Source organism: Castor canadensis, chromosome 1 (assembly GCF_047511655.1).
Source record: "Castor canadensis chromosome 1, mCasCan1.hap1v2, whole genome shotgun sequence".
NCBI lineage: Eukaryota > Metazoa > Chordata > Mammalia > Rodentia > Castoridae > Castor > Castor canadensis.
The window spans coordinates 202,266,884-202,293,183 of NC_133386.1; the positions used below are offsets into that span (position 1 = coordinate 202,266,884).

The following is a 26,300-nucleotide window of genomic DNA, read 5'->3' on the forward strand; positions in this document are numbered from 1 at the left end:
GCACTGGCAAACCTTGGCCCAGGGGTGGGGGTTGGGCATTGGGGTAGGGCCACCTCTGTACCAGGAAGGCCTTGTGTTCAGGGACAGGGTCCCACAGCTGAGGGTCCAGGTGGCGCAGCTGGTCCCACACACCCACCTTGAGGTCTGACTCCTGCCTTCCCTTCACATATCTGCCATCGAAGGTGCCAGCTGAAATCCAACCCCTTCTTAGCACAAACCTGACCCCCCAGGGAGCTCCCCAGGGCACAGAGCCTCCTTTAGCTCCTCTGTGGTGGGGGAGCGGGGAGTGCCCTATGACCCATTCACCTGCAGCTTATATAAGCTACACTAGCCCCCTCCGATCCTGGCAGCTGTTCCTACCAGAGATAAGAGTGGGCTGAATTGGGGTGGGGGGATGAGGGTTGCTTTGTGAGGGGCTGGAGAGACAGCCCCTCCTGGCTTAACCAGCCCTCCATTGTTCTCTGGGTTGATTTCATTTGATGGAGGGTTAGAACACCATGGGGGCTGAACTCTGCAGAGACCCCGGGTCTAAGGCTGAGAGCAGGGCCTTGCTCTTGGCTGTCCTGTTCGGATATTTTCAAAGGACTTTTTCCAAGTGTCACCTGTGCAGCTAAGTACCTGACTTCTCATTGAGTAGGGAAGGGCAGTACCCCATTATCTGTTATTCTGACCTCTGAGCACTTAATGGCACCAACTGTGATTTAGAGCCTGGTGACAGGGACTGTGTCCCATATACAAAAACCAAAATCAGGGCTCCTGAGCTTCATGGTAGCCTCCAGAAGAAACGGAAGGTAGCCAGGCCTCATTTACTCCTGTGCCCCTGTGGCAGTGGGCAGTGCAGCTGGGCTTGTAGATTTGGGCAATGGGATGTGAGGTGGCCCTCCAGGACAGAGAGAAACCTGGAGAAGGGGCCTGGGAGGGGGAGCCCTGCAGATGTGGGGACACTTGAGGCCTCCTGTGAGGTGTAACTGGAAACCTCTGAGCTGCTGGACAGGGCAGTCTTTGGTCCTAACCTCTGGTCTGATGCTCCACCTCCCAGGGTCCCTCCCCGGCCCCTTTACATAAGGCCAGGGCAGCCTGGGCCTTGGCAAAGGCCCGTGGCCATGGCCTTCACAGACCTGCTGGATGCCGTGGGTGGCGTGGGCCGCTTCCAATTCCTCTACACTGGCCTGTTGCTGCTGCCATGTGCCCTGCTAGCCTGCCACACCTTCCTACAAAACTTCACAGCTGCTGCACCCTCGCACCACTGCCAGCACCCCTCCAACCGAACAGAGGAAACCATTAAAGACTCAGGGGCCTGGCTGAGGGCCACCATTCCCCTGGACCAGCATGGGATCCCTGAGCCATGCCAGCGCTACGTGGAGCCTCAGTGGGCCCTTCTGAGCCCCAACACCTCTGTCCCAGGGGCAGCCACAGAGGGCTGCGAGGACGGCTGGGTTTATGACCACAGCATTTTCCCATCCACCATCGTGACAGAGGTCAGAGCGGGCTGGGTGGCATGGGGGCTGCTGCCCAAGGCCAAGACTGAGCATCTCCTCTTCCCTGGCAGTGGGATCTGGTGTGTGAGGCACGCACCCTCCGTGACCTGGCGCAGTCCCTCTACATGGCTGGAGTGCTGGTGGGGGCTGCTGTGTTTGGCAGCCTGGCAGACAGGTGAGCCTTTGGGGTATGAGGGTCCCAGCCACCTAGTGAGGACCAGAAAGCCCCAGGCCTCAGCATTAATGGTTTGTTTCTTTTCTTGATTTTGTTTGCTTGTTTTTGCAGTTTCTGGGAATTGAACCTCATACTTGCTAGGCAAGTGCTTTACCACCTGAGTCACAGCCCCCGAAGGCCCTGTTCATGTATTTTTTAACAGATCACACATATCCATTCCAAAATTCCAAACAGAAGGAAACATCCATGAAACCCTCTCCAGTGATTTGCAGAAGGCAGTCAAGTTTCTGCCTCAAACCAGAGATATTTTTCTTTTTCTTTTATTTTTGACTGACACATAATTGTGCATATTTGTGGGGTACGATGTGACATACATACATACATGCAATGATCAAATCAGGATAATTAGTGTATCCATCATTGGACAGCTATCATTTGTTTGTGGTGGGAGCATTCAAAATTCTCCTTTCCAGCTCTTCTTACCAGAGTTATTTTATGATTTCATGTGGTATCAGTCAGATGAACATGCTTGCTTGGTCCCCCATTTTTATACAATTGTTGGCACATCCCACATGCGGTCCTGCACCTGCCTTTGTCTTCACGTTGGTGGTCTTTTGGAGCCTCTCTAATGTCCACACTGCTTCCCCTGTGCAAATGGGTCAGAACTCACCAGCAGACCCAACCCCCCCAGTGATGGACCGACCACAAGATGCACTCTGGCACGTGCTGTTGATGAAGTCCGCTCCCACATCTCCTTCCCTGTTCTTCCTTCCTTCCTTTCTCTTCTTCCTTCCTCTCCACCTCACCCCTGCCCTTCCTCTGATCACATTGAGGGGTAGCCTCGTGGACCCTAGACCCCACTCCCTGGAGTGTAGACAGCTCTGTGCTTCAGGCCTCAGCCCCCTTATGAATGTGCTGTCATGCCTTCATTACAAGGGTCACAACATGTTCTCTTCTTTCTACACATGGGCGTGTGGCTTATCCAGAGTGTCCCGATGTCACCAACCCTTGGCTCTGGCCTGTTACTTAGAGGTGATCACTGAGCAGTTGTATAAGGATGAGTGAGTGAGTGAATGAAGGAACAAAGTGATAAGCGAGTTAACGTGTCTCGGGGTATGTGGGAAGGAAATGCTGCCTGTCTCCTCCTTGGCCTGCTGCTGTCCTGGCCAAGCCGGAGCTGTGGCCCTGGTCTCATTTGCAACGAAGCAGTGCCACAGCCAGAGTGTGGTAACCCCACCAGCCTGGCATTGGACCTCTCCTGCCTACCTCAGCCTCCCTGCTTCTGTTGGTCCCGTGGGTCCTGCAGCCTGGGAGGAGCCAAGCGCTCATCTCACTGTGGGCTCTGGGCTGAGGCCTCTTTCCACCCAGGACAGTGCTCAGGTGACTCACTCCCAGCCACCACACCTGCCTTGGGTCTTTGTAGAATCTCTGCCTTTTCCTCCTCATCTCCAACTTTCTTCTACACATGTTCCTCCCTCCCTGACCCGCCTCGGCCACCGGTGCCTCGGGCTTGGCAGACGTGCATGCTGTTTTGAGGGGTAGCTTTCACCAGGCACCCCAGCTTCCCCTCAGTTGCCTTGATACCCCCCATCAGGGCGGGAGGGTGGGAGGTGGGCTGTCACTTTGTTCCTCTGGGAATGCTGCAGCTGGTTCCCGTAACCCTAACTCCCGTGCCCACTCCCTGGCCTCAGGCTGGGCCGCAAGGTCCCCCTGGTCTGGTCATACCTACAGCTGGCAGTTTCGGGGTCCGCTACAGCATATGTCAGCTCCTTCAGCGCCTACTGTGTCTTCCGGTTCCTAATGGGCATGACCTTCTCCGGAATCATCCTCAACTCCCTCTCGCTGGGTGAGTCCGGCCAGGGTCTGAAGGGGCTGGGACTAGAAGAGAAAGGGAGGGTGGAATTCTCATCTAGTGACCTCAACTTCCAACAGAGGCGTGGACTTGGGAGACCGGGCTCTCAGGTCAAGATCTTGCCAGCAGCAGGCCTTGGCAGTTTTTGCCTGCTCTGGGTTTCAGTTCACTGATCTGTAAACTGAGAGGGTTAGGTTTGTTTCATCTGTGAGTTAGTCATCAGTAACCCGGCTTAGGTAGGGTCCTGAGGTGACTGGGACCCAGAAGATAGGGTGGTCCCCTGGGCTGCAGGCAGCCCTGAAGTCATGTGTCTAAGAAGGTTAGGACTCATTCCGGCCACAAAGGCTCCATGGTAGAGACCTGGCCTCCAGGATGTCAGGTGAAGTGTCATTTCCCAAGTGACAAGTGACAGAGTCTGTCCTCACTCCAGGCTGGCAGCTCCCTAGTGGTCCTGGCCAAGAGCACTGTGGGATAGTAGAAAACCCACCCTGGACACAGGCCTGCCACCTGCCTGTGTTTCACCTAAACTACTTAGCTTGCTCCAGGGGACACCACCAGGCTCAGAAACTTTCACCACCCTCAGCAGTCAAAGACAGAGTTGGTCTTTTATTTCAGGGGTCTGGGAGAAATCTTGGGAAGAGAGGATCAGGATGAACCAGGCTGGTGCACCTGACCTTCTCTGACTCTCTCTCTTCCTCCCAGCATTAGGACAACGAAGGGTGCTGAATACACAGTAGCACTTTAGCAAACATGCTAGGCACATGCTCTATTTCTAAGCTATATCCCCAGCCTCCAGGGCCTCCTGTGTGTCAGGCATGGTTCTAGGCACTGGACACACAGCAGTGACCACAGCAGACCCTACTCCTTGGAGTCCATGAGTAAGTGACTCACAGCATACATTAGAAGGCAGGCAGTGCCACAGAGAGAAACTAGAAGCCCAGGAAATGGCTACGAGTGGCAGTGGCCAGGGTGCAGTTTTGATTACAGTGGTCCCAGTAAGGCCTCCTTGACAAGAGGTCATTTTGAGGAAAAGTTTGAAGGGAGCTGGGGGAGCAAGCCCTGCAGAGTTCTGGGGTAGAACATCCCAGGCAGAGGGAAGGACAGGGACAAAGGCCCTGAGGGCACAGTGTGGGCTCAGGGGAGAACATGGGCCCAGGGTCAAGAGGAATCAGTTCGCTATACCTGGAGCAGAGTTGTGTGTGTGTGACAGGTGAGCTCAGGGAGGTGGGGGACAGGTCTTAGGGATGTAGCAGATCCCCGGCCATTTTAAGGACTGTGACTCTAACCCTGAATGAGACAGGAGGCACTGGAGGATTCTGAGCTAGTGGAGACCTGACCTGATTTAGGAATTGAAAATTAACAAGATTGCCCTTGGCCACTGCCATATGGCACCAAAACAGAAGAAGCAAGGCCAGGTAAGAGGCCATTGCTGGCATCCCAGCAAGAGCAGAGGCTGGGGGACAGCAGAGCAGGTGACAGGGGCACAGTTAGGGACTAAATTCTGAAGATAGAAGCAACCAGGTTTGCTGATGGACTAGGCCCATTGGCTCAGTGTGCACTGGAAAGAAAGGCCTCTGTTAATTTGTCATGGCTGCCTTGTCAGGATGTGTCAACATTTCTTTAATGAGCCCCCGATGGATGGATAGTTAGGTTGTTCCAAGCTTCGCTATTTACAAAAATTTGCATTTTTTTTGTCTTTTCATGAAGTTGAGCTGCTTTTCATAGGATTAAAATCATCGTATTTCTTCCTCTACCACACCTCCTTAACATCCCTTGCCCATTTTACTTCGGTTTTTCATCATTTTCCTTTTGATTTGTAAAAACCTCTTCCAGTGTTAGAGAAGTTAGTCCTTTATCTCTTGAGTCACAAATATATTTTGCTGTATTTTTTTTTGTTTTGCTGACATTATGACTTTGCTTATGGTGTTTTATCTCCAATGTAGACATCTCTCTCTCTCTCTCTCTCTCTCTCTCTCTCTCTCTCTCTCTCTCTCTTTTTTTGGCAGTACTAGGGTTTGAACTCAGGGCCTCACTCTTGCTAGGCAGGCGCTCTACCACTTGAGCCACTCCATCAGCCCTATTTTTGTGATGGGTATTTTCAAGATAGGGTCTCACAAACTATTTTCCCAGGCTGGCTTCAAACCTTGATCCTTCTGATTTCTGCCTCCTGAGTAGCTAGGATTACAGGTGTGAGCCACAGGTGCCCAGTGACATTTCTTATTTTTATGATTCAAATTTGTTGAACTTTGATCGCTTCTTTCATTTCAATATTTTGTCACATTCTTGGAAAAGCCTTTCCCTACTCTAAGATTGTTTTAAAAAGAAAACCCTAACCCTCAGCTGTAACATTTTTGTAGTTTTATTGATACCATTTAAGTATAAGGAATGAGGAAGGGATGCCTTGCCTGTGTCTCAGTGAATCTTGAAATGGGTTTAAGTTGTCACAGTCATGACAAAGGGTGAATTCAGCAACTATAAGTCCCGAATGTATTGCCATTCCTTCCTCAGTTGTGGAGTGGATGCCCACCCAGGGCAGGACGGTGGCGGGCATCCTGCTGGGCTACTCCTTCACCTTTGGTCAGCTCATCCTGGCAGGTGTGGCGTACCTGATCCGTTCCTGGCGGTGGCTGCAATTTGCCGTATCTGTTCCTTTCCTGATCTTTTTCCTGTGTTCTTGGTATGTCCAGCAGAGCGGGGAGGGGAAGAGTAAACCTATGTAGCTGAGCTCTGACATGGCCCCATGAGAGGCTGGTGTGTGCAGTGGCTGGGACTTGACGGACTTTAGGAAAGTTTGCACCAACCTCTCCCATAAGCATGGGTTCTGGAACAGACTGGAGTGACTGCCTTCATCAACTCTTCTGCACCTCACAACAATCCCATTGTATTTTATAAGAAGGGAACTTGAGGCTGGGTGCAGTGGCTCAAGTGGAGGTTGGGAAGATGGCAGCTCAAGGCTAGACTGGGTAAAAAAGTTCTCAAGACCCCATTTCAACCAATGGCTGGGTGTGGTGGTGCAAGTCTGTCATCCCAGCTATGCAGAGAAGCACAAATAGGAGGGTCATAGTCCAGACCAACCTGGGCATAAACCAAGACCCTATCTAAAAAATAGCCAATGCATGCTGGGTGCTGGTAGCTCACGCCTATAATCCTAGTTACTCAGGAGGCAGAGAGCAAGAGGATCACAGTTCAAAGCCAGCCCAAGCAAATAGTTCTCGAGACCCTATCTTGAAAAAACCCATCACAAAAAAAGGGCTGCTGGAGTGGCTCAAGGTGAAGGCCCTGAGTTCAAGCCCCAGCACTGCAAGAAACCATAAATTAATAAAGACCTTTCAGTGATTCTATGTATGATGTACTCCAAGAAGCAGGCAGGTAGCACACATACCCCATCCTTCCTGATTCAAAAATAGGGGAGCGCTTTGCCATTTTTTAGGGTCTGACAGGTGTGTGAAGGTGTAGTTGGGTTTTGGGGAGGGAATCAGCCCTCATCCTTCCTTATCCTTCTCTTGGTCCCAGGTGGCTGCCAGAGTCATCCCGGTGGCTCCTCCTTCATGGCAAGTCCCAGCAAGCCTTGAAGAACCTAAGAAAGGTGGCTGTGATGAATGGAAGAAAGGAGGAAGGGGAAAGGCTGACCACGGAGGCAAGTGGGGTGTGTGGGAGGAAGGCCAGGAATGTGCTTCCAGCAACTCTAGGGTTTCGTAGCTTCTCAAGACTCACCTGCCATCCAGAAACAGAGTCTGGAAGCACAGTGCAGGCAGAGTTCTAGTGTGGGACAGATGCGTGAGCACTGAGTGACTGTGTGACTTGGGACAAATGATTTAGCTGCTTCATCCATCAGCTTATCCAGATTTGTGCAAGGAAGAAATACCTCACTCACAATGACAGCCTGTCTAAATTCTGATAAAAATGAAAAATTTTAAATAACAATCACAGCATAAAATTATTGGAAAATCAGTACCAAAGTACCATCTATTATAAACACCATTTATTATCAGATAGTTACTATTAACTATCAAGACCGGGAGACAGGGTGTCTTTGCTCCCATTTCCTGCATGGGGAACAGGAAATGTTTTCTCTCTTTGTCCCTCCCCCACACCTTGTCCATACTTCATTCTATTATACTAAAATAAATTCTTGCTATAACTTAAAAAAAATACATGAGACAGGTCAGAGGGACCCACTTCTCCCTGAAGCACTGGGCAGGAGTCAAACACGCATCACTAAATACGATTAAGTACTGTTAAATGCAATTAGGGTTGTTAGTTCTCTGTAGGGCTTTTGTTAAGCTTTTATTGAAAAACACCCTTTTAATGCTTTCCGTGAACAATTAAAACTATCAAGAGTGGCCATTTGACCGGCCCTTCTCTTATGCCTGGCAGCGTTGGCAGGAAACTGAGCCAAGTAACCCCTTTACTGACAACTGGCTGGACAGCCCTCATGGCAGCCTGACTGTTCAGGACACTCTGCAGTCACTGAGGACACTCCAGTAGCTGCAGAGAATCAGTACAACCACAGCTGATGACATGCTCCACTCATGACCACTCTAGACAGCCTACACTGGTCTTGGACAGCAGCTCTCTAAGCAAGACAGACTTTGGTGAATGTTAGATGAGCCTGCAGCCATTTTCACCCAAGCTAAAGAGGAAGCACTTCTCCTGGTGGTCCTTGAGAAAGCTTTGTGATTGGTGCAAATCATAAGCCTACATTTGCATGAAGGTCTGTACTGTGATTGGTACAAACACCCTGCTGCACTTCCCTTCTGGCTGTAAGTAAGTAGACTGTTCAACTCAGTTTTCAAGTCAGCCAGGAGACCCCACCCTCCTGTGCTGCTCCCTAGCGTTACGACATTAAGTCCATTGAAAGGCTTCTCTTGGTTGGTCTTTTCTTGCCTACTTTTATCAGTAGTAGAGTGGGCTGACCTGCTAACACAAAGAGAGGTCAGAAGCAGAATGGTAGCAGCAGCAGCAACAGAAGCAGCGGAGCTAGCAATAGTGGTAGAGGTGGTGGCAGCTTTTGGGCACCCGAAGAGCCCAGGAGAGCCATTGGGGACCAGAGCTGTGGTATGCAAGACAACAAGGGTTGGTGAAAATAATGAGCAGAGGGCTCAGATTGCTAAGGTAGAGGCTGTAAGGAGCCAAGATCAGGAGATTGGGCCCTGGTTGCTGGAAGGGTTTCAGAGAACTGCCATGCCTCAGAACCAAGGAGGGTCTCCTGTACCCAAGGCTCAAGAGCTGTGACACTAGCTGCTCAGGAGCAAGGATCCTGACACCCTAGGCCTTAGAGCTGTGCCATTAGCTGCTATAGGGCTGAGGGTCTCCACACTCAAGACTGACTGGGAGCTGTAACGTGAGCAGGTGCTGCCTGCTGCTGTTGGCTGCTGCCGCTCACTGCTGCTGGAAGCCAAGGACTACAATAGCTGCCCAAGTGCCAGGCTGGTGGTGCTGAAGGCCAGAGCGATAAGCCTCCCACCCACAGTGTTTACAGCCATAAGTAGCTGGCTTCGAAAGCCTGGAGCAGTGGGTCCCCAGCTCTCCGATCTTGGAGCTGTGAGCTCTGGGCCGCCAGTCCAGCCCTTAGGACTTGGACGATCAAAGACCCAGGAGGACCCAGGACTGCCAGCACTACAAGAGTGTTTCCTCTCTTACTTGTGATTTCTGTCCGGAGGAGCAAACTGATCCCAGCCAGCTGACTGGTACCACACACAGTGTTTACTGATCCCTATGCAAGGCACTATGCGCTGACATACGTAATCTCACCGAATGTCTCATTTTGGCCAACAAGAAACTGAAGTTTGGATGGGTCAGGTAATTTAACAACACAGAATGGGATGTAGCAGACTCACCCTGAGCTCGGCTTTTAGCCATGTCCGACACTATCTCAAAGTCAATACCAGGAAGAGGGTGCAGATCTCTCAAAAATGACAGAAACTGAGTAGTGTTGGGGTGCATCTCAAAGTCCTGGAAACAACCCTATGAGGGCCATCAGTCCCGAAATGAAGAGGAGAAGAGAGCCGGCCATCTTGCCGGCTAGCACAACTGTGGCTGTCCTCCCCACAAATGAAGGTGCTCCCACCCGGACATGGGGCCCCAGGCCCCTTGCTGTACCTGATCAGACATTTCTCACCCAGGTGGTGAGCTCCTACGTCCAGAGTGAGTTTGCAAGTGTCCACACCTCCAGCTCCATCTTGGATCTCTTTCGAACCCCAGCCATACGCAAGGTCACCTGCTGTCTCATGGTTGTCTGGTAAGTGATGGGCTCTTGCCCAAGGCTTTGACCTGAGGGAACATGCTTTCTGCCCTCATTGATAAACTCTGCCCCGAAATGCTCCCAAAGCAATGATCTTGTGAGCCTAAGAATTCAATCTCATTCTGCACCCTTCAGTTCATGGCCCTCTGCTGGGTGCTGACACACTGTGACAGGTGACACATTGTACTGACTCAGGGAGCCCATGTCTGGGCAGTGGGTCTCACCTGGGGACACAGGATCAGCAGGGCTACTGGAATCACCCAGGCAGCTTTTTCCAGAATGTACCTTGTCTCATCCTATATGCCCTTGGGGCTCTCCAGGGGATTCTGGGAAGTGTCCACTCTGAAAAAACACTTCTGGGCCCAGAAGGGAATAGATAGGGGACGACGAGTAGCCTAGCAGCAGTTGTCTCGGGCTGCTGGCGGCTTCATGGCATTTAGATGCTTTTTAACAGGTACATAGGTGTGAAGATGCATCGACAACACCCCGGCAGGACATTTATTGGAAGCTGACAAATCCTAAGAAAAGAGCTGATTAAAAAAAAAAAATGACCATCCTAGGCCAGGCTCAGTGGCTCACCTCTGTAATCCCAGCTATTCTGGAGATGGGAGGATGAAGGTTCTAGGCCAGTCCAGGCAAATTTAGCAAGACCCCATCTTGTGACCTACCTGTGGTCCTCACTATGTGGGAAGTGTAAATAGGAGCAACACGGTTCAGGTTAGCCTAGGCAAAAATGCAAGACCTTATCCCAAAAATAACTATAGCAAAAAGGGGTAGGGTGTGGCTCAAGTGGTAGAGTGCTTGCTGAGCAAACATGAAGCCCTGAGTTCAAACTCCAATACCATCAAAAGAAAAAGGGGAAAAATGACCATCTTGGCTGGGCATGCCTGTAATCCCAGCACTTAAGAAGCAGATGCAGGAGGATTGAGAGTCCAGGGTCAGCCTGGGCTATGAGGAGGGATCCTTTTTCAAAAATCAAGGGATAAGGATATAGCTCAGTGGTAGACCACTTACCTATAGCATACACAGTCACCACAAAAAAAAATTCTAAATTTCCTTCTACCGGATTCCTGGACATTTAAATAAGCAGAATTGACATTTACAAAGCAGGAGGCAGGCAAGGAATTATTATCGATTCTCTGGAGCAGACCTCGGCATACTCCGTTAGTTGTTTCTCGCTGGGCTCTGAAGCCACACTGCCCATGTGACCTTCAGCAAGCTTTAAGCCTCCTGGTGCCTCAGTTTCTGGTACCTGTATGGGCAAAAATTAAGACAGGTAAAGCACTTGTACTGTACCTGGCCCTGGAAAGTTCTCAGGTAGAGTCTTTGCTGTCTGATTTGGTCTGGGGCTGTGTTCCTTGGGCACTGAGAACGAGGGATTGTCCCCACACTGGAGGCTGGGAGAGCTTCTGCCCCACGGAGTCGCTTGCAGCACTGTCTGGCTGTGGGCACCAGGCGACTCCAGAGACCATATCCAGGAGAGGCAGGTCTCACCATGTCCCCTCCACCTCCTGTGGCCAGTCTGCTTTTTATCCACCAGCTACTTTCATATCTTCCTTTGCCCACTGGGAGCCTTCTAGAAGGAGTAAGCAAAGGCCCATTTTTGTTAATAAGCAACTTGGCAGCAGCTCGAGACTGCTACAGGTGAGCAGGCTTCTCCCACCCGGCGGGACCTGCTTGCATGTACCTTGGCCTTAACTGGCTGGGTTTGTGCAGACTTAGAGACTTATAAACTGTGTGCTGTGTGCTGAATGGGTTTGTTTTTGTTTTGCTTTTTTGTTTTGTTTTGAACTCAGGGCTTCGTGCTTGCAAAGCTGGCACTCTACCACTTGAGCCATACCTCCAGTCCATTTTACTCTGGTTATTGTGGAGACAGGGGTCTCCTGAAGTATTTGTGTGTGCTAGCCTCGAACCTCAATCCTCCTTATCTCAATCTCTGTAGGAGCTAAGATAACAGGTGTAAGCCACCAGTGCCCAGTTGCTCTAAATGTTTTGCGGGTTCCAAATATTTCACTTCCCTGCAGGCTGGGAGTCGGGCCACACAGGGTCCAATTGCACCATCCTCACTTTGTGGAGTGGGAAGAGGGAGAGTAGGCTCCCCTTTACTGCCCTCCTTTCCTGTGTGTCTGGGCTGAGGAGGGGGCAGGGATTCCTGGGGCTCAAAAAGGGGTGGGGGAGAAAGAGGAAGGTTAGAACTGATAAACTATCACAGACTTCCTCCAAATCCTGTTGTAGATGTCATACATTAACTTAGATTGTTTTCTCTTCAGTAACTAATTTCCAAATTCAAAAGCAATGCATTCTTGTAAAAAAAAAAAAAAAAAAAGGTGGGGAGGAGGCCGGCAGAATGGCTCAAGTGGTAGAGAACCTGCCTAGCAAGCCTGAGGCCCTGAGTTCAAACCCCAATACTGCCAAAAAAAAAAAAGATTTTTCCTCATCCCAAACAATCCAGAAACTTATAGGCAATGTAGTAGTAGTTAAAAAGCAAGACTCAAAAACTGATTGTTTGGGTTTGAATCTCAGTTCTGCCAGGATCTGTGTGATCCTGGACAAGTCACTTAACCTTCCTGAATTTGCTCGTCAGTAACATGATGTCATAATAATACCTATCACACAGGGTGCTACGAACACTGAAGAGTTCACCTATGTAAAGCAGGTAGAAGCCAGGTGCCAATGGCCTACACCTGCAATCCTAGCTACTTGAAGGCTGAGATCTGGAGGATAGTGGTTGGAGGCCAGCCCAAGCAAATAGTTCTTGAAACCCTATTTCCAAAATAACCAGAGCAAAATAGACTGGAGGTGTGGCTCAAGCAGTAGAGAGAGTGCCTGCTTTGCAAGCATGAAGCTGAGTTCAAACCCCAGTCCCACCAAAAATAACAAACAAAGCAGGTAGAGCAATACCTGTCACATTCTGTTATCCAGAATAAGACAAAAATGAGTGTTCTCCATCCTTCTCTCCTTCAACAACAAACTGTTTGTATCCTACAGACCTTTTCCATACAACACACACACACCACACACCACACACACACACACACACACACACACACACACACACACACACATGTCCTTACAAAAATGAGCTGATACTCTCTATTCTGTCATTTGCTTTTCTATACCTTAATCCTATCTGTAAATACCTTTACAGCATTACAGGAACCCAGCTCATGACATGTGGTAGTTTTGCAATAAATATTTGATAACTGAGTGAACCAATGAATGAATAAAGAAAGGAGTTTTAGAATATTGTAAGCCACAGAAATGTAAGACAGAAAGGAATCTTTATTTATTTATTTATTTTCTGGTACTGGGGTTTGGGGTTTGAACTCAGAGCCTCATACTTATTAGGCAGGCACTCTACCACTTGAGCCACTCCACCACTAGGAAAGAAGTCTTTTTTTTTTTTTTTTTGCAATACTGGAGCTTGAACTCAGGGCCTTCACCTTGAGCCACTCCACCAGCCCTATTTTTGTGAAGGATTTTTCGAGATAGGATCTCATGGAACTATTTGTTTGAGCTGGCTTCAAACTTCGATCTTCCTGATCTCTGCCTCCTGAGTAGCTAGGATTACAGGTGTGAGCCACCAGCACCTGGCAGAAAGGAGTCTTAAAGACTGTCTAGGGCTGGTGGAGTGGCTCGAGCAATAAGAGCACCTGCCTAGCAAGCATGAGTCCTGAGTTCAAACCCCAGTACTGCCAGAAAAAAAAAAAAAAGGATTTCATCACGATATTTCCATACATAAAATATAATGTACTTTGATCATAATCACCCCCTCTGGCTTCTGTGTCCTTTAACTTATCTCCATCCTCAGTTTTTATTTTTTAGCACTGCTTTAATTCCAGGGCTGAATGGAAAGGAAAACCGAACACATCCCAGAGCCCACAGCCTGGACTCAGGGGAGTGTGTAGTTGGAAAGAGAGGTAGAAGGAGAAATCTGGGTTCCATAGTCAGAGACTCAGGAGACCAGGAAGGGATGTTGTGGAAAGTCAGGGAATTTTAGCTCCCTAAGGGAGGAGCCCTGTGTCATGCTTCCTGTATCCCCTGCCCTGAGCCCAGGCCCGTGAATCACGGGATGAAACAGGGCCACTCTGCTGCCTTTCCCAGGTTCTCCAACTCCATCGCTTACTATGGCCTGGCCATGGACCTGCAGAAGTTCAGTCTCAGCATCTTCCTGGTGCAGGCTCTGTTTGGAATAATCGACATCCCGGCCATGTTGGTGGCCACCACCACCATGATCTATGTGGGCCGCCGGGCCACTGTGGCCTCCTTCCTCATCCTGGCTGGGCTCATGGTCATTGCCAATATGTTTGTGCCTGAAGGTGAGTCATTGCTTCTGTCCTTACTGCCCCCTCTTCCCCTGGGAAGCACAAACTCAGGTCCAGGACAGCTGAGAGCCTCCAGGCTCTGGTGAACAACAAACACCACAAGGGAATAAGGCTCAGTTGCATGTTTATGGGTCTGGAAAGAAAGTGACTGTGGATTAGTCTAGTTTTTGCTATGTACTTACTGCCTGGTATCCATATGGGGGAGGGCATCACAAAGGACTGGGTCTGCTCTCAGCGAGCTGTCCATCCTGTCGGGAGATCCGACAAAGGACACAAAGCCCCTAGAGGGTGCTGGCTTGCTCAGATGGATAGTGGTGTGTGTTCACTGGGAGCAGGTGGCCTATCTTGGGATTGAAGCCTCAGCCAGGCTGGCCTTGGGACAGTGGCTTTTAAGGCTGGCTGAAATTACCTTCCCTCAATCCCCTCAAAAGCTCCCAGTGCCCGGTTGCTCCAGGCAGACAAAATGGAATCTTGGGGAGCCACTCCAGCCCTCAGCATTTTAAAAACTGTCCAGTGTCCTTCTTGTTCAAGCAAGAAGCCAGGGTTGAACATGAGGGTCCTGGGGCATGTGCTAAACCTTATGTCCAGAGGGGACCCCAGCTTCTCCACCGTGGCCTTCAGAGGGTTGGCCTACTTCTCCGGGCTTTGATTCCTCACCTGTAAAATAGGTAAAGGTTATTATTGGGGTTTGAACTCAGGGCCTTGTACTTGCTAGGCAGGCATTCTACCATTTAAGTCAGACCTTTTTGCTCTGGTCATTTCGGAGATAGGGTCTCACTTTTTGCCCAGGTTAGCCTAGACCTTGATCCTCCTGTTTTTATGCTTCCTGCTGTGGCTATGCCCAGCTTTTTTCTATTGAGACGGGGTCTTGAGAACTTTTTGCTGAGGCTGGCCTTGCACAGTGATCCTCCTGATCTCAGCCTCTCAGGCAACTAGGATTATAGGCGTGAGCCACCAGTGTCTGACTGGCATTGTTTAGGTATAATTTTTAAGATATTTATTAAATTAATAGATTGGTAACATCCTCCTTTTTATCTTTTTTCTTTACCCCACCGTACTGACATTTGAACTCTGGGCTTTGCACTTGCTAGGTGGAAGCTCTACCACTGGAGCCATGCCTCCAGCCTTTCTTTAAAAAAAAAAATTATACAGCAGAGTTTATTGTGATATTTCCATACATGCAAATAATTTTTTTGGTCATATTCATCCCGTTACTGGTATTTTGGCATATTTTCTTCCAATCATTTTTCCTATTTATAGATTTTGTATTTGACATAATTGAGATAATATTTTATATATGCGTATATTTGAACACAATGTACATAGGAATGTCTATATGTGTATATGTACACGGGTACATACATATATAATATCCTGTTTTCGTTATATGTTATAATACTTTTTCATGTCACAATTGTTTCATGGACCTGATTTGTTTTTGGTGGTACTGGGGTTTGAACTCAGGACATTGTACTTGCTAGGCAGGTTCTCCACTGCTTGAGCCACACCTCCAGTCCATTTTGTTCTTAACCCCCCAGTTTGGGGACTTCTGGGTCCTGGGTGGGAGCTGAGGTGGTGGGAATCCTATTCTCTGCTTAGGGTTCTTGCACTTGTGGTCTCCCTCCTCCCCTTTTGTCCTAAGCTTTACCCTCTGTGTCCTCCCTGTATCCCCACTTCTGAGGACCCCCAGCCTCCCACCACACCCCTCAGCCAACCCCTGCTCCCCTGCTCCCCACAGCTTGGCCTTTCCTCTTTCCGCCCTCTAGAAATGCAGACTCTGCGCACAGCCCAGGCAGCTCTGGGCAAGGGCTGCCTGGCCAGCTCCTTCATCTGCGTGTACCTGTTCACGGGTGAACTGTACCCCACAGAGATCAGGTAGGCACACAGGGTTGGGGTAGTGCCTGGATGACAGCTGCGCTGCCCTCTGACACCAGTGCCCAGGCCTGTGGGTCCAGACCTTGCTGCTAACCTCCACATCTCCCACAGGCAGATGGGGATGGGCTTTGTCTCAGTCCACGCCCGCCTGGGAGGCCTGGCAGCACCCTTGGTCACCACTCTGGGGGAGTTCAGCCCAGTCCTGCCACCTGTGGTTTTTGGTGCCACCTCAATCCTGGCTGGACTGGCTATCACCTGCTTCCTGACTGAGACCCGCAATGTGCCGCTGGTGGAGACCATCGCTGAGATGGAGAGGAGGTGAGGTGTCTGGCACACTGTGGGGTATGGGGGCTGGGGTGAAGAGGGGGGCAACAGGCTGCAATTAAGGAGAAACACCTCCTGAGTAGCACGATCATCACAGGCTGTACACAAAACACCCAGCGATGTTCCCTCCCCCAATAATGAAGGAAGGTCAGAGAAAAGAAGACCAGGAGACCTGGACTGTGGGCTGGAGGTGAATCCTGGTGGTGATGTGGCAAGAGGTGCATGCAACTTGAAGCAAAGACAGGCTACTTTAGGGCCTTGAACTTGGCTCTGAGCATCTTGGTACCAGAAAGGATGATCCCGTTGTTCTCATCCCACAGAGAAAGGAACACCAGCTCCCTAGGGGAGGTGGAGCTTTTCTTAGCTGTTAGCCTAGAAGTTTCTCTCCTTAGAGAGGTTGCTGAGAGAGGCAACAGCAATGCTCAGGCTGATAGTTCTAAAATAAACTCAGGAGGGAATGTGAGCCAGGCTACGGTGGCTCACGCCTGCAATCCTAGCTACTCAGGAGTCAGAGACTAGCAGGAATGAGGTTTGAAGCCAGCCCAGGCAAAGAGTTCACGAGACCCTATCTTGAAAAACCCATCACAAAAAAGGGTTGGTGGAGTGGCTCAAGGTGTAAGCTCTGAGTTCAAGCCCCAGTAAAAAAAGAAAAAAAAATTAGTTAAAAAAAAAAAAAAAGAGGGCGTGTGATTTGCTTCAGCGTTTCTCAACAACAGTGAGCTCGGTGAAGACCCTTAGTGTTGGGAGCGGGAGCGGGGGGGAGGGGAGAGGGGAGGGGGGGAGGGGGAGGGAATGTCAGTGCAAGCCATGAGCTGTTTTCCTAACCCTTGGGGAGAAAGTTACTGACATCTCTTCCAAACACTTTGCTGTGTGATGAAGTGTATTTCTTCTACGTGAGATTTTCTCCTACATAAACACAGTACAACCACCAAAATCAGAAATCTGGTATTGATACAGGAGCCAATTTCCTGCAACAATGTCCTGTGAACAAGGGAGCCACAGTGGTTCTAGTTGTCTCCTTTTCCTCAGGCAACACCAGGGTCTCAGGTGTGCTTTGACTATGACTCCCACAGTTTCATAAGGTGTTTTTTTCTTTTTATAAATAAAGTGTATTTTAATTTATTTTATTTATATTTTTGGTGGCACTGGGATTTGAACTCAGGGCTTTGAGCTTGCTAGGCAAGAGCTGTACCACTTGAGCCACCCTGGGCCTTCATAGGGTTGTTTTTGTTTGTTTGTTTGTTTTTGTAGTACTAGGCCTTGAACTCAGGTCCTTCACCTTGAGCCACCCTGACAGTCCTTTTTGTGATGGATTTTTTTGAGATAGGGTCTCATGAACTGTTTGCCCCGGCTGGCTTTGAACTGAGATCCTCCTGATCTCTACCTTCTGAGTAGCTAGGATTACAGACATGAGCCACCAGCACCCAGCCTTTTTGTTTTGTTTTGGCAATACTAGGGTTTGAACTCAGGGCCTCACATTTGCTAGGCAGAAGCCCTACCATTTGAGCCAACCCGCCAGCCTGCCAGCCCTTTTTACTGATGGGTTTTTTGGAGATAAGGTCACCTGGACTATTTGTCTGGGACTGGCTTTGAACTGTGATCTTCTGATCTCTGCCTCCTGAGTAGCTAGGATTACAGGCATAAGGTGCCCAGCATTTCACAGGGTTTTTATCACGGCAAAAACCTCAAAGTCCACTTATATGAATCCCTCATGAGACAAAGGATACAATGCAGCAGAGGAAGAGAACACAGGCACCCATGGGGGGCACCAGCCACACCTCCCAGGGGCCCCACTTGGTCCCAGCATGCATTGTGACTCCACCACAGACTCTCAAGCTGGATGGAAGGCATCTCCAGCTCAGGGAAGCCAAGGCACCCATTTGCTGAGGATTTTTTATTTTTGTTTTTTCCTGCCTCATCAGTCACAGCCCAAAGCAGGCTGTATGACCAGGTAGACCAGGCGCAGACCATTGTTATAGTTCTAGAAATGATGTCGACAAGCTGCAGAGCTGCCTTCAGGGAGACTCAGACCCTGGCAGCACGTTACAAATCACATTTTTGTCACCCTTGTCTTGACTTATGTCAGTGTCCTGGCTCCAGGCATCTTGAGATGAGCACAGAGGTCCACAGACCAACAATGACCTTGACAGATTTTTTTTTTTCTTTTTTTGGTGCACCGTTCCTAGAAGTACTGCAATACCAGGCCGATGCGTGGAGTGAACGGAACAAGCTCCTGTTCCATCTCCTATTTCCAAAAATCCATTTAATATATTGTCCTCGGATAGAGGACGTATCAGATATTAAACTGATAAGAACAGATACTACACTTGATCTTAGCCAAAAGGCCGAGAAGCGATTGACCTTGACAGCTTGGAAGATTATAAAGCAGTTCTTTTGCAGATTTCCCCTTGGGGGGGCTTGCTGAGGTTGGGGGTTTCAACATACACATCTCTGGCAGGGGCACAGGAATGCTGCTGCAGCCTTCTTGTTGCGTTCTTGGTTTGGATTTGTTTCATGGCCTCTGATGTCTCCCTTATCCCTTGATTCCAGTGCTGTCTGCCACGCTTTGCCACTGTAAAGTTACTTTTTTCCCTTTTGGAATTTATAAATATGTTGTGAAGAATGTACTTTGAAACTAGGTAAATATTTCATCCTCAATACCTTCAATTTCTTATTTATATCAAGGTTTTTTTTTTTTTTTTTTTTTTTTTTGCAGTACTGGAGTTTGAACTCAGGGCCTCACACCTGCTAAGCAGGTGCTCTACCACTTGAGCTACTCCACCAGTCCTTTTTTGCTTTAATTATTTTTCAGATAGGGTCTTGCATTTCTGCCTGGAGCCAGTCTCAGACAACGATTCTCCTACCTATGCTTTCTGCATAGCTGGGATCACAGGTACACATTACCAAACCAGCTTATTTGTTGAGATGGGGTCTTGCTAACTTTTGCCCAATTTGGCCTTGAACCTTGATCCTCCTGATCTGTGCCTCCCAAGCAGCTGGGACCACAGACTCAAGCCATTGCACCTAGCTTATTGTTTGAGATGGGGTCTCACTAACTTCATTCTCTGCCTCCCAGAATACAGCTGTGAGTCACTATGCCTGGCCTTGAGTCAGGCCTTTTGAACTCTTCTTTAATTACTCTCCGCATAGTTCCTGCTATGTGCCAGATTCAGAGCTAAGTGTGGGATGTAGAATGATATCAGTGTAATCTCTGCCCTTTGGGAGCTCACAGAGTAACAGAGACACAGAGGAAAAAGTACTCACAAATCAGTAGGGGCAATGTGGAGACTACGTGAGTGGCTGGGGTTACACCAGATTTGAGGAAGAGGAGAAAGAGGAGTTCTCCAGGCTGAGAAGGGGAAAAGCATCACCCTGGAGGAAGGAACAGCCTAGGAAGCCCCCGGGTCCTAAAGAACTGGGACTCCCTGAGTGTCAGCCGGCAGCCAGCACATTGAGATTTTAGGCTCTTGTTTTAAGTCAAGTCAATGTAGAATCCATCACAGGGCATGGAGGAAGGAGTTGATACAGTCTCAGTTACAGATTTTCTCCTTTTTTTTGCAGCGCTGGGGCTTGAACTCAGGGTTTACACCTTGAGCCACTCTGCCAGCCCTTTTTTGTGATGTTTGTTTTTTCGAGATAGGGTCTTGCCAGCTGGCTTTGCCCAGGCTAGCCTTGAACCGTGATCCTCCTGATCTCTGCCTCCTGAATAGCTAGGATTACAGGCATGAGCCACTGGCTCCCGGCTTCCTTTTATTTATTTATTTTTATAGTGTTTTTGTTTTTATTTTTTGCAGTGCTAAAATCAAACCCAAGGCCTCAAGCAAGCAGAAGTGTTCTAGCAGTGAACTCCATCCAGGCCCCAGAGTCCATCTTCCATAGATCTTTCCTTAGCATTGTTCAATCTCAGCCCTAATAGGGTCCGCCTAGGTCTAAGCTACCAAACAGTGTTTGCTTCTTTATTTCAGGTAACTCAGTTAGGTTTATGTGTCAGCGATCTGGAGCGACACAGCAAAGGAACAGTTGACTGACTGTATTCAAAAAAGTCTTTTATGTAAGACTAGGACGGTCACAAAGGAGGAAATGAAAATAGGAAGTAAGCAGAACAAAAATATGTACCTCAGTCAGAATCAAAGAAATGCAAACTTTAAAAGGAGCTCTGGGGACTGGCGGCTGTGGCTTAGTGGTAGAGCACTTGTGTAGCATGCATGAGATGCTGGCTTCCATCCCAACGTGGCAAAAAAAAAAAAAAAAAAAGGAAAGAAAGAAATGGAGTTTTCATTTTTAAAATATTCAGTAAGAAAAGATTTTAAAACATAGTTGTAGCCTGGTGCCAGTGGCTCATGCCTGTAATCCTAGCTACTCAGGAGGATCAAGGTTCGAAGCCAGCCCCGGGCAAATAGTTCATGAGACCCTATCTCGAAAAAACCCATCACCAAAAAAAGGGCTGGTGGAGTGGCTCAAGGTGTAGGCCCTGAGTTCAAGCCCCAGTACTGCCAAAAAACCCCCACATAGGTATAATGGTCAGTGAAGGGGCATGAGTGGATAAGAGGACAAAGAGGAGCCCGTAGTCTTCCTGGAAACTTCTTTGTCATTAATGATCATGATGGTGAAAATTCTCTTGCTCTTCTAAGTAGCAATAATACTTACAGGAATTTGTCTTGAGAAAATAAACTAACACGTGAGCATGGCTTATATATAAAAATATTTTGTCACTGTGTCTAAGATACCAGGAAAAAATAGACTCTCTAAAAATCTAACAATTTAAACAAATGCTGTTGTGGAGGTAGTTAAAAGTTATGTTAAAGAGTTTTTGGTTTTTTTGTTTTTTGTGGGTCTTGGGTTTGAACTCAGGACTTTTTGCTCACTAAGCAGGTGCTATACTGCTTGAGTCACAACTCCAGTCCTTTTTGCTATGAAGAGTTTTAAATGACATGGAGAATGTTTACAAATACTCTTAAGCATTATATTAAAATTACCTATGACATTTTCTTAATTATGTCATCAAATAAGAGAAGACATATGTTAACATTGTGACAGTGGTTGCTTCAAAGTACAGGCAATGTTTTGGGCTTTTTCATGACAGCTTTACATTTTCAAAAGTATCTCCAAATTCCCTATATTGAGCAGGTGTCCTTTGGCCATGAGAGGGAAAAGGCACACTGTGTGTGGTGTGTGTGGTGTGTGTGGTGTGTGTGTGGTGTGTGTGGTGTGTGTGGTGTGTGTGTGTGGTGTGTGTGTGTGTGGTGTGTGTGGTGTGTGTGTGTGGTGTGTGTGTGGTGTGTGTGGTGTGTGTGTGTGGTGTGTGTGTGTGGTATGTGTGTGTGGTGCGTATGGTGTGTGTGTGTGGTGTGTGTGGTGTGTGTGGTGTGTGGTGTGTGTGTGGTGTGTGTGTGGTGTGTGTGTGGTGTGTGTGGTGTGTGTGTGGTGTGTGTGTGTGTGGTGTGTGGGTGTGTGTGTGTGTGTGTGTGTGTGGTGTGTGGTGTGTGTGGTGTGTGGTGTGTGTGGTGTGTGGTGTGTGTGGTGTGTGTGTGTGTGTGTGTGTGGTGGGTGTGGTGTGTGTGGTGTGTGTGGTGTGGTGTCTGTGGTGTGTGTGGTGTGTGTGGTGTGTGTGTGGTGTGTGTGTGTGGTGTGTGTGGTGTGTGGTGTGTGTGGTGTGTGTGTGTGTGTGGTGTGTGTGGTGTGTGTGTGGTGTGTGTGGTGTGTGGTGTGTGTGGTGTGTGGTGTGTGTGTGTGTGGTGTGTGGTGTGTGTGGTGTGTGTGGTGTGTGTGTGGTGTGTGTGTGTGGTGTGTGTGGTGTGTGTGTGTGTGTGTGTGCTGCTGGGGATGAACCCAGCAGGCCCATGCTAGGCAAATGCTGCACCACTGAGCTACACCGCCCACCCCACCATTTTAAAAAATTATAAGAATCAATCAGGTAGTTTCTCAGCCATGGCAGCCCTCTTCAGGTCTAGAATGGGAGAGATAATGGTGTTCCCCAAAGCCTGCCAGATGGTGGAAAGACGCAGAAAAAAAGGCAGCATGGCCAGAGAAGTGTCCAGAGCTCCATCAGCTTTCCTTCCTTCACAATTGACAAGACCAATTGTGTTCAGGACAAAATTCAAAGCCTGGAAGGTCTAAAGGACAGAACAAAAACACAAACAGTACAAGAGGAAGAGAATCTGCAATGTGAGGAAATCACCATACCTGAGTGCCAGTGGCTCACACCTATAATAATCCTAATCCCAGCCACTTGGGAAGCAGAGATCAGGAGAACTGTGCTTTGAGAACAGACCAGAAAAATAGTTTGTGATCCCCCATCTTGAAAATACTCAATATAGGCAGGTGCTGGTGGCTCATGTCTGTAATCCTAGCTACGAGGGAGGCAGAGTTCAAAACCAGCCCCAGGCAAATAGTTCATGAGCCCCTATCTCAAAAATAATCAACACACAAAAAAAGGGCTGGCAGAATGATTCAAGTGGTAGAGTGCCTACCTACCAAGCATGACACCCTGAATTCAAACCCCAGTACTGCAAAAAAAAAAAAAAGGAAAAGAAATCACCCCAAAAAAGATAAAATTAAAACAAACCATAATGAAATTAACCCCTAAACAGGAATAGAAATAGAAAGTTCAAAGGTAAGGATAAAAATCTCTGCAAAATTAAGGCAGCATAGATAGGATAAGGTGAGAGGGAAATTAGAAAAAAATCAAGAAGTAAAAAACAAGCCAGATTTAGGAACTGAGAGAATACTAGGAACTAAAGCTGAAAATCATTGCAGCAGCAAGGAATTGAAAAGTAATAGAAAGAGAATAGAAATAGAAAGTAATTCTCTGACCAGAAAGGAATGCCCACAAAGGTAATAACAAACCCATCCTACACCTTAACTCCATGCTTGGGAACTTAGAAGTGTGAATAAAAGCTACCATGTGACATGACCACTTACCTAGGAAGAGTTTAAACTGATTCACTAGTTCAGTCTAGAGGGTATAGATACACCTGGGATGAGGACCGCCATTTTGAACCTCTTTGCATCCCCCCAACCTCTGTGTTTTCCTCTTTCCCTTTCTATTTCTCACTGCTTTGCTAAATATTTGCTAACCTTTCATTTTATAAATTTCCTTTTTTGTGAACCCCGGGAAATACTTTTCATCATGGATTTCAAGAGCCTGTGATCACATAGAATTTGGGGAGCTGAATCAAGGACTCCCCTTTCTCTTTCATCAGGGATCCTGCTTGTCCCAAAAGCTTTCCTGGTGACAGAATGTTGGAACATGGACAAAGATCTAAAAATAGAGCCATCTAAAAATAGACAAGAGAAATGTGCACCATAGGTAAATGATTACAACAAGAAAACAAGATTTTCCGTTTGCTTTTTTAGAGTCAAGGAAGGCCCTTCCAGGAAAGATGCAGAAGAGAAGAGTGAAGAAATTTCTCTTCAGCAGCTGGGGGCTTCTCCCCTCAAAGAAACCATCTAAGCTGTCAAGAGCCTGGCACTAGGCCCACAGCAGCTCAGCTGGTGTCCTGACTGTCCTCATCCCAGGTTTCTCCTGAGGGTACTGGGGAATGCTGAACTCCAGGCCAAAGGCAGCAGAAAAGCCATCATGGCTAAGCCAGAGAGCTCCCCTCTCCCCCAGCCAGGGCGGTGCTGCTTGGAAGGAAACCCAAAAATCTTCATTACAAATGTGAAGAAAGACAAGAGAGCCACCTCCCAGGGATCTGAAGAGATTGCTCTCCATAGCAATCAAAGTACTCTTCGCTTCCCTGTTCCCCACATCTGCCCCTTAAGTGTCTCTGTTTACTCTGGTTCCACCTGAGAGCCCTCTGTCCTTTCCAGGACTAGGGCGACAACTCTACCACAGGGCTGTCTCTGGCTCAGCTGCACTTGAGCCTAAGGAACTTCCACAACCCATTCTGCTCCACTCATTTGGAAAGAGTAAAGACTCCTCCCGGCCTCTTGGGACCACAGCTCCTGGGTGGCAGTGCCTTCTTGCCTACCTTTGTAGCCCCAGCAGCCCCGCCCCTCCTAGTGGACCTTACTGATGGTACAATAAACCGTTGAGTAAATGTGAGAGCAGACTTGGGTAGTGAACAGAGACCTTTCCAGAAATGGAATTTGGAAGTCTTATGGGGGAAAAGCCGTGCCATGGCGCAGTACCCCTGTGACCTCAGGTCCGTGTCCATCCCAGACTTTGAACGTGTGCCTGCATCTCTGACCTTGACTTTCAGAAGTCAGAATAGATTCACAGGGGTTCCATCTTGGCCCATTGTGTAGCCTTGGTCAAATTTTCTTGTCTTATCCTTCTCTATTGGAATCCCCATGACATCAGTGCTCAGCCCCTACAGTCCAAAGAGCAGCACAACAAGGGAAAGAAGTAGGAATGTCACCATTTGGACAAGAGCCTTTGCAACCTGTCATTTCTCCAAGATAAGTCTTCCAGCCACTTATACCTTGGAAGAGAGCTTGAATGTGACTCCCCAAGGAGTGCCCTCAAGACTCTGGAGTTGAGCAGGGTGTGACTCAGTGGTACAGCATTTCTTAGCATGCACAACGCCCTGAGTTCCATCCCCAGCACTGCCCCATCTCCTCTCCACCCCCAAGTTCTGCCAAAACAAAACAATAAAAACCTCCTAGTTAGTGGGTTAGTTGCCATGTGGTTAGTTAGTGAGTTTGAGTTCCCAGGTCAAGGTAAGACATAGCTTCAAGTGAAGAAATCTGATTTCTTTAACAAATATTCTGAGCGTGAGGCTTCCTACCACAGGCATAAATGATGTTGAAGTTACAGGTTGTAGTCCACGGAATAAAACCATAAAGCCTTTGACTACTCTTACCCTTTCTAGCCAGAAACAGTGCCCAGGAACCAGTCAATGGAGGCAAGTTGCCAATGGTACATACACTGAGCTGTTTGACTCCGCTCGGCTGGTGCCCCTACAATAATATTTTTTTATTTTATTTTTTGGTGGTACTGGGGTTTCAACTCAGGGCCTTGTGCTTGGTCTACCACTTGAATTGCATACCAGCCCCTTTTGCCCAGACCACCATTCTCCTATTTACCCCTCCAGAGTAGCTGGGATGACAGGTGTGTGCCACCGCACCCAGCTTTTATTGAGATGGGGTTTCAGGAACTTTTTTGTGGATTGGCTTTGAACTGAGATCCTCCTGATGTCTGCCTCTGGAATAATGAGGATTATAGGCATGAGCCACCAGGCCTGGCCTTCCCCCATTACAAAAATCTTTGTGGTAACTGACAAATAGCATTCAGACTATTTACTTTTACACCCCAAAGGCTCTGACTAACTAGTGGGTTTCATTTTCAAGAGTGCCTGTGACATATCTTCCGGACATCTCTAACTTCCTTAGTATTATTGGGCCTCGTGGTTGTAGGCAGACAGCTCACGAAAGTGCCTGGATGCTCCAGTATACCAACAATTGTGTGGGCCTGGGTCGTGCGCAGATCAGCTGAATTAAAAGTTCACAGTGGGTGGGTGTGGTGGTGCACGCCTGTAATCCAGCTTCTTTGGTCGCTGCTTTGCTTGCTGGGTGGATATGTGTAATTGTGGATATTGATGATAATAATTGTGAACATGAGGTGAAAGCCCCCGGGTTCACGGGTGGCCCTTGAAACACTACGCTAAGTGGAATAGGACATTCACAAGCAGACAGCGTACGATTGAACCCATGAGGTCCCAGCTTAGTCACCACCAGCCCTGGAGCAGGAATGGAGGGTGCTCTAAAGCACTGAGTGTTTTCCCAGGGCCTGAGTTTGCTGGGCAGGCACTCAAGCCCTGCCCCCAACCCTTTTCTTTTCTTTGCTTTAGTTATTTTTCAGATAGGGTGTCAAATTTTTACCTGGGGCTGGCCTCAGAGATCTGATCCTCCTACCTAAGCCTCCTAAGAAGCTGGGATTACAAACCCAGAAAATCTGGGTTTTTTTGTTGAGATGGGGTCTTTAACTTTTTTGCTCTGGTTGCCCTTGAACCTCAGCCCTCGAGATCTCTGCCTCCCAAGTAGCTGGGATTACAGACGTGCGCCACCTTACCCAGCTAGTCAC

General features: G+C 48.4%; 1 protein-coding gene, 1 long non-coding RNA gene and 1 other non-coding gene across 3 annotated transcripts; 1 reads left to right on the plus strand and 2 right to left on the minus strand.

Annotated features, from left to right (window-relative positions):
* The first annotated feature begins 23 nt into the window (after nt 1–23).
* On the plus strand, nt 24–24,315 carry LOC109687096 (solute carrier family 22 member 20). Its single transcript, XM_020164774.2, has 10 exons — nt 24–1,478; nt 1,550–1,653; nt 3,345–3,499; nt 6,014–6,182; nt 7,019–7,142; nt 9,631–9,746; nt 13,854–14,068; nt 15,841–15,949; nt 16,061–16,267; nt 23,630–24,315. The coding sequence occupies exons 1-10, from the start codon at nt 1,104–1,106 to the stop codon at nt 23,724–23,726; spliced, it is 1,671 nt and encodes a 556-aa protein (XP_020020363.2). The 5' UTR covers nt 24–1,103; the 3' UTR covers nt 23,727–24,315.
* LOC141414450 (uncharacterized) lies at nt 5,470–11,363 on the minus strand. The gene is made up of 3 exons (XR_012439483.1): nt 11,244–11,363; nt 10,764–11,001; nt 5,470–7,082 (listed from the first exon to the last, which is right to left on the minus strand). It is a non-coding gene; the product is annotated as an uncharacterized lncRNA (long non-coding RNA).
* Nucleotides 18,440–18,630, minus strand: LOC141415784 (U2 spliceosomal RNA). The gene has a single exon (XR_012440736.1). It is a non-coding gene; the product is annotated as a U2 spliceosomal RNA (small nuclear RNA).
* Nucleotides 24,316–26,300: the final 1,985 nt, after the last annotated feature.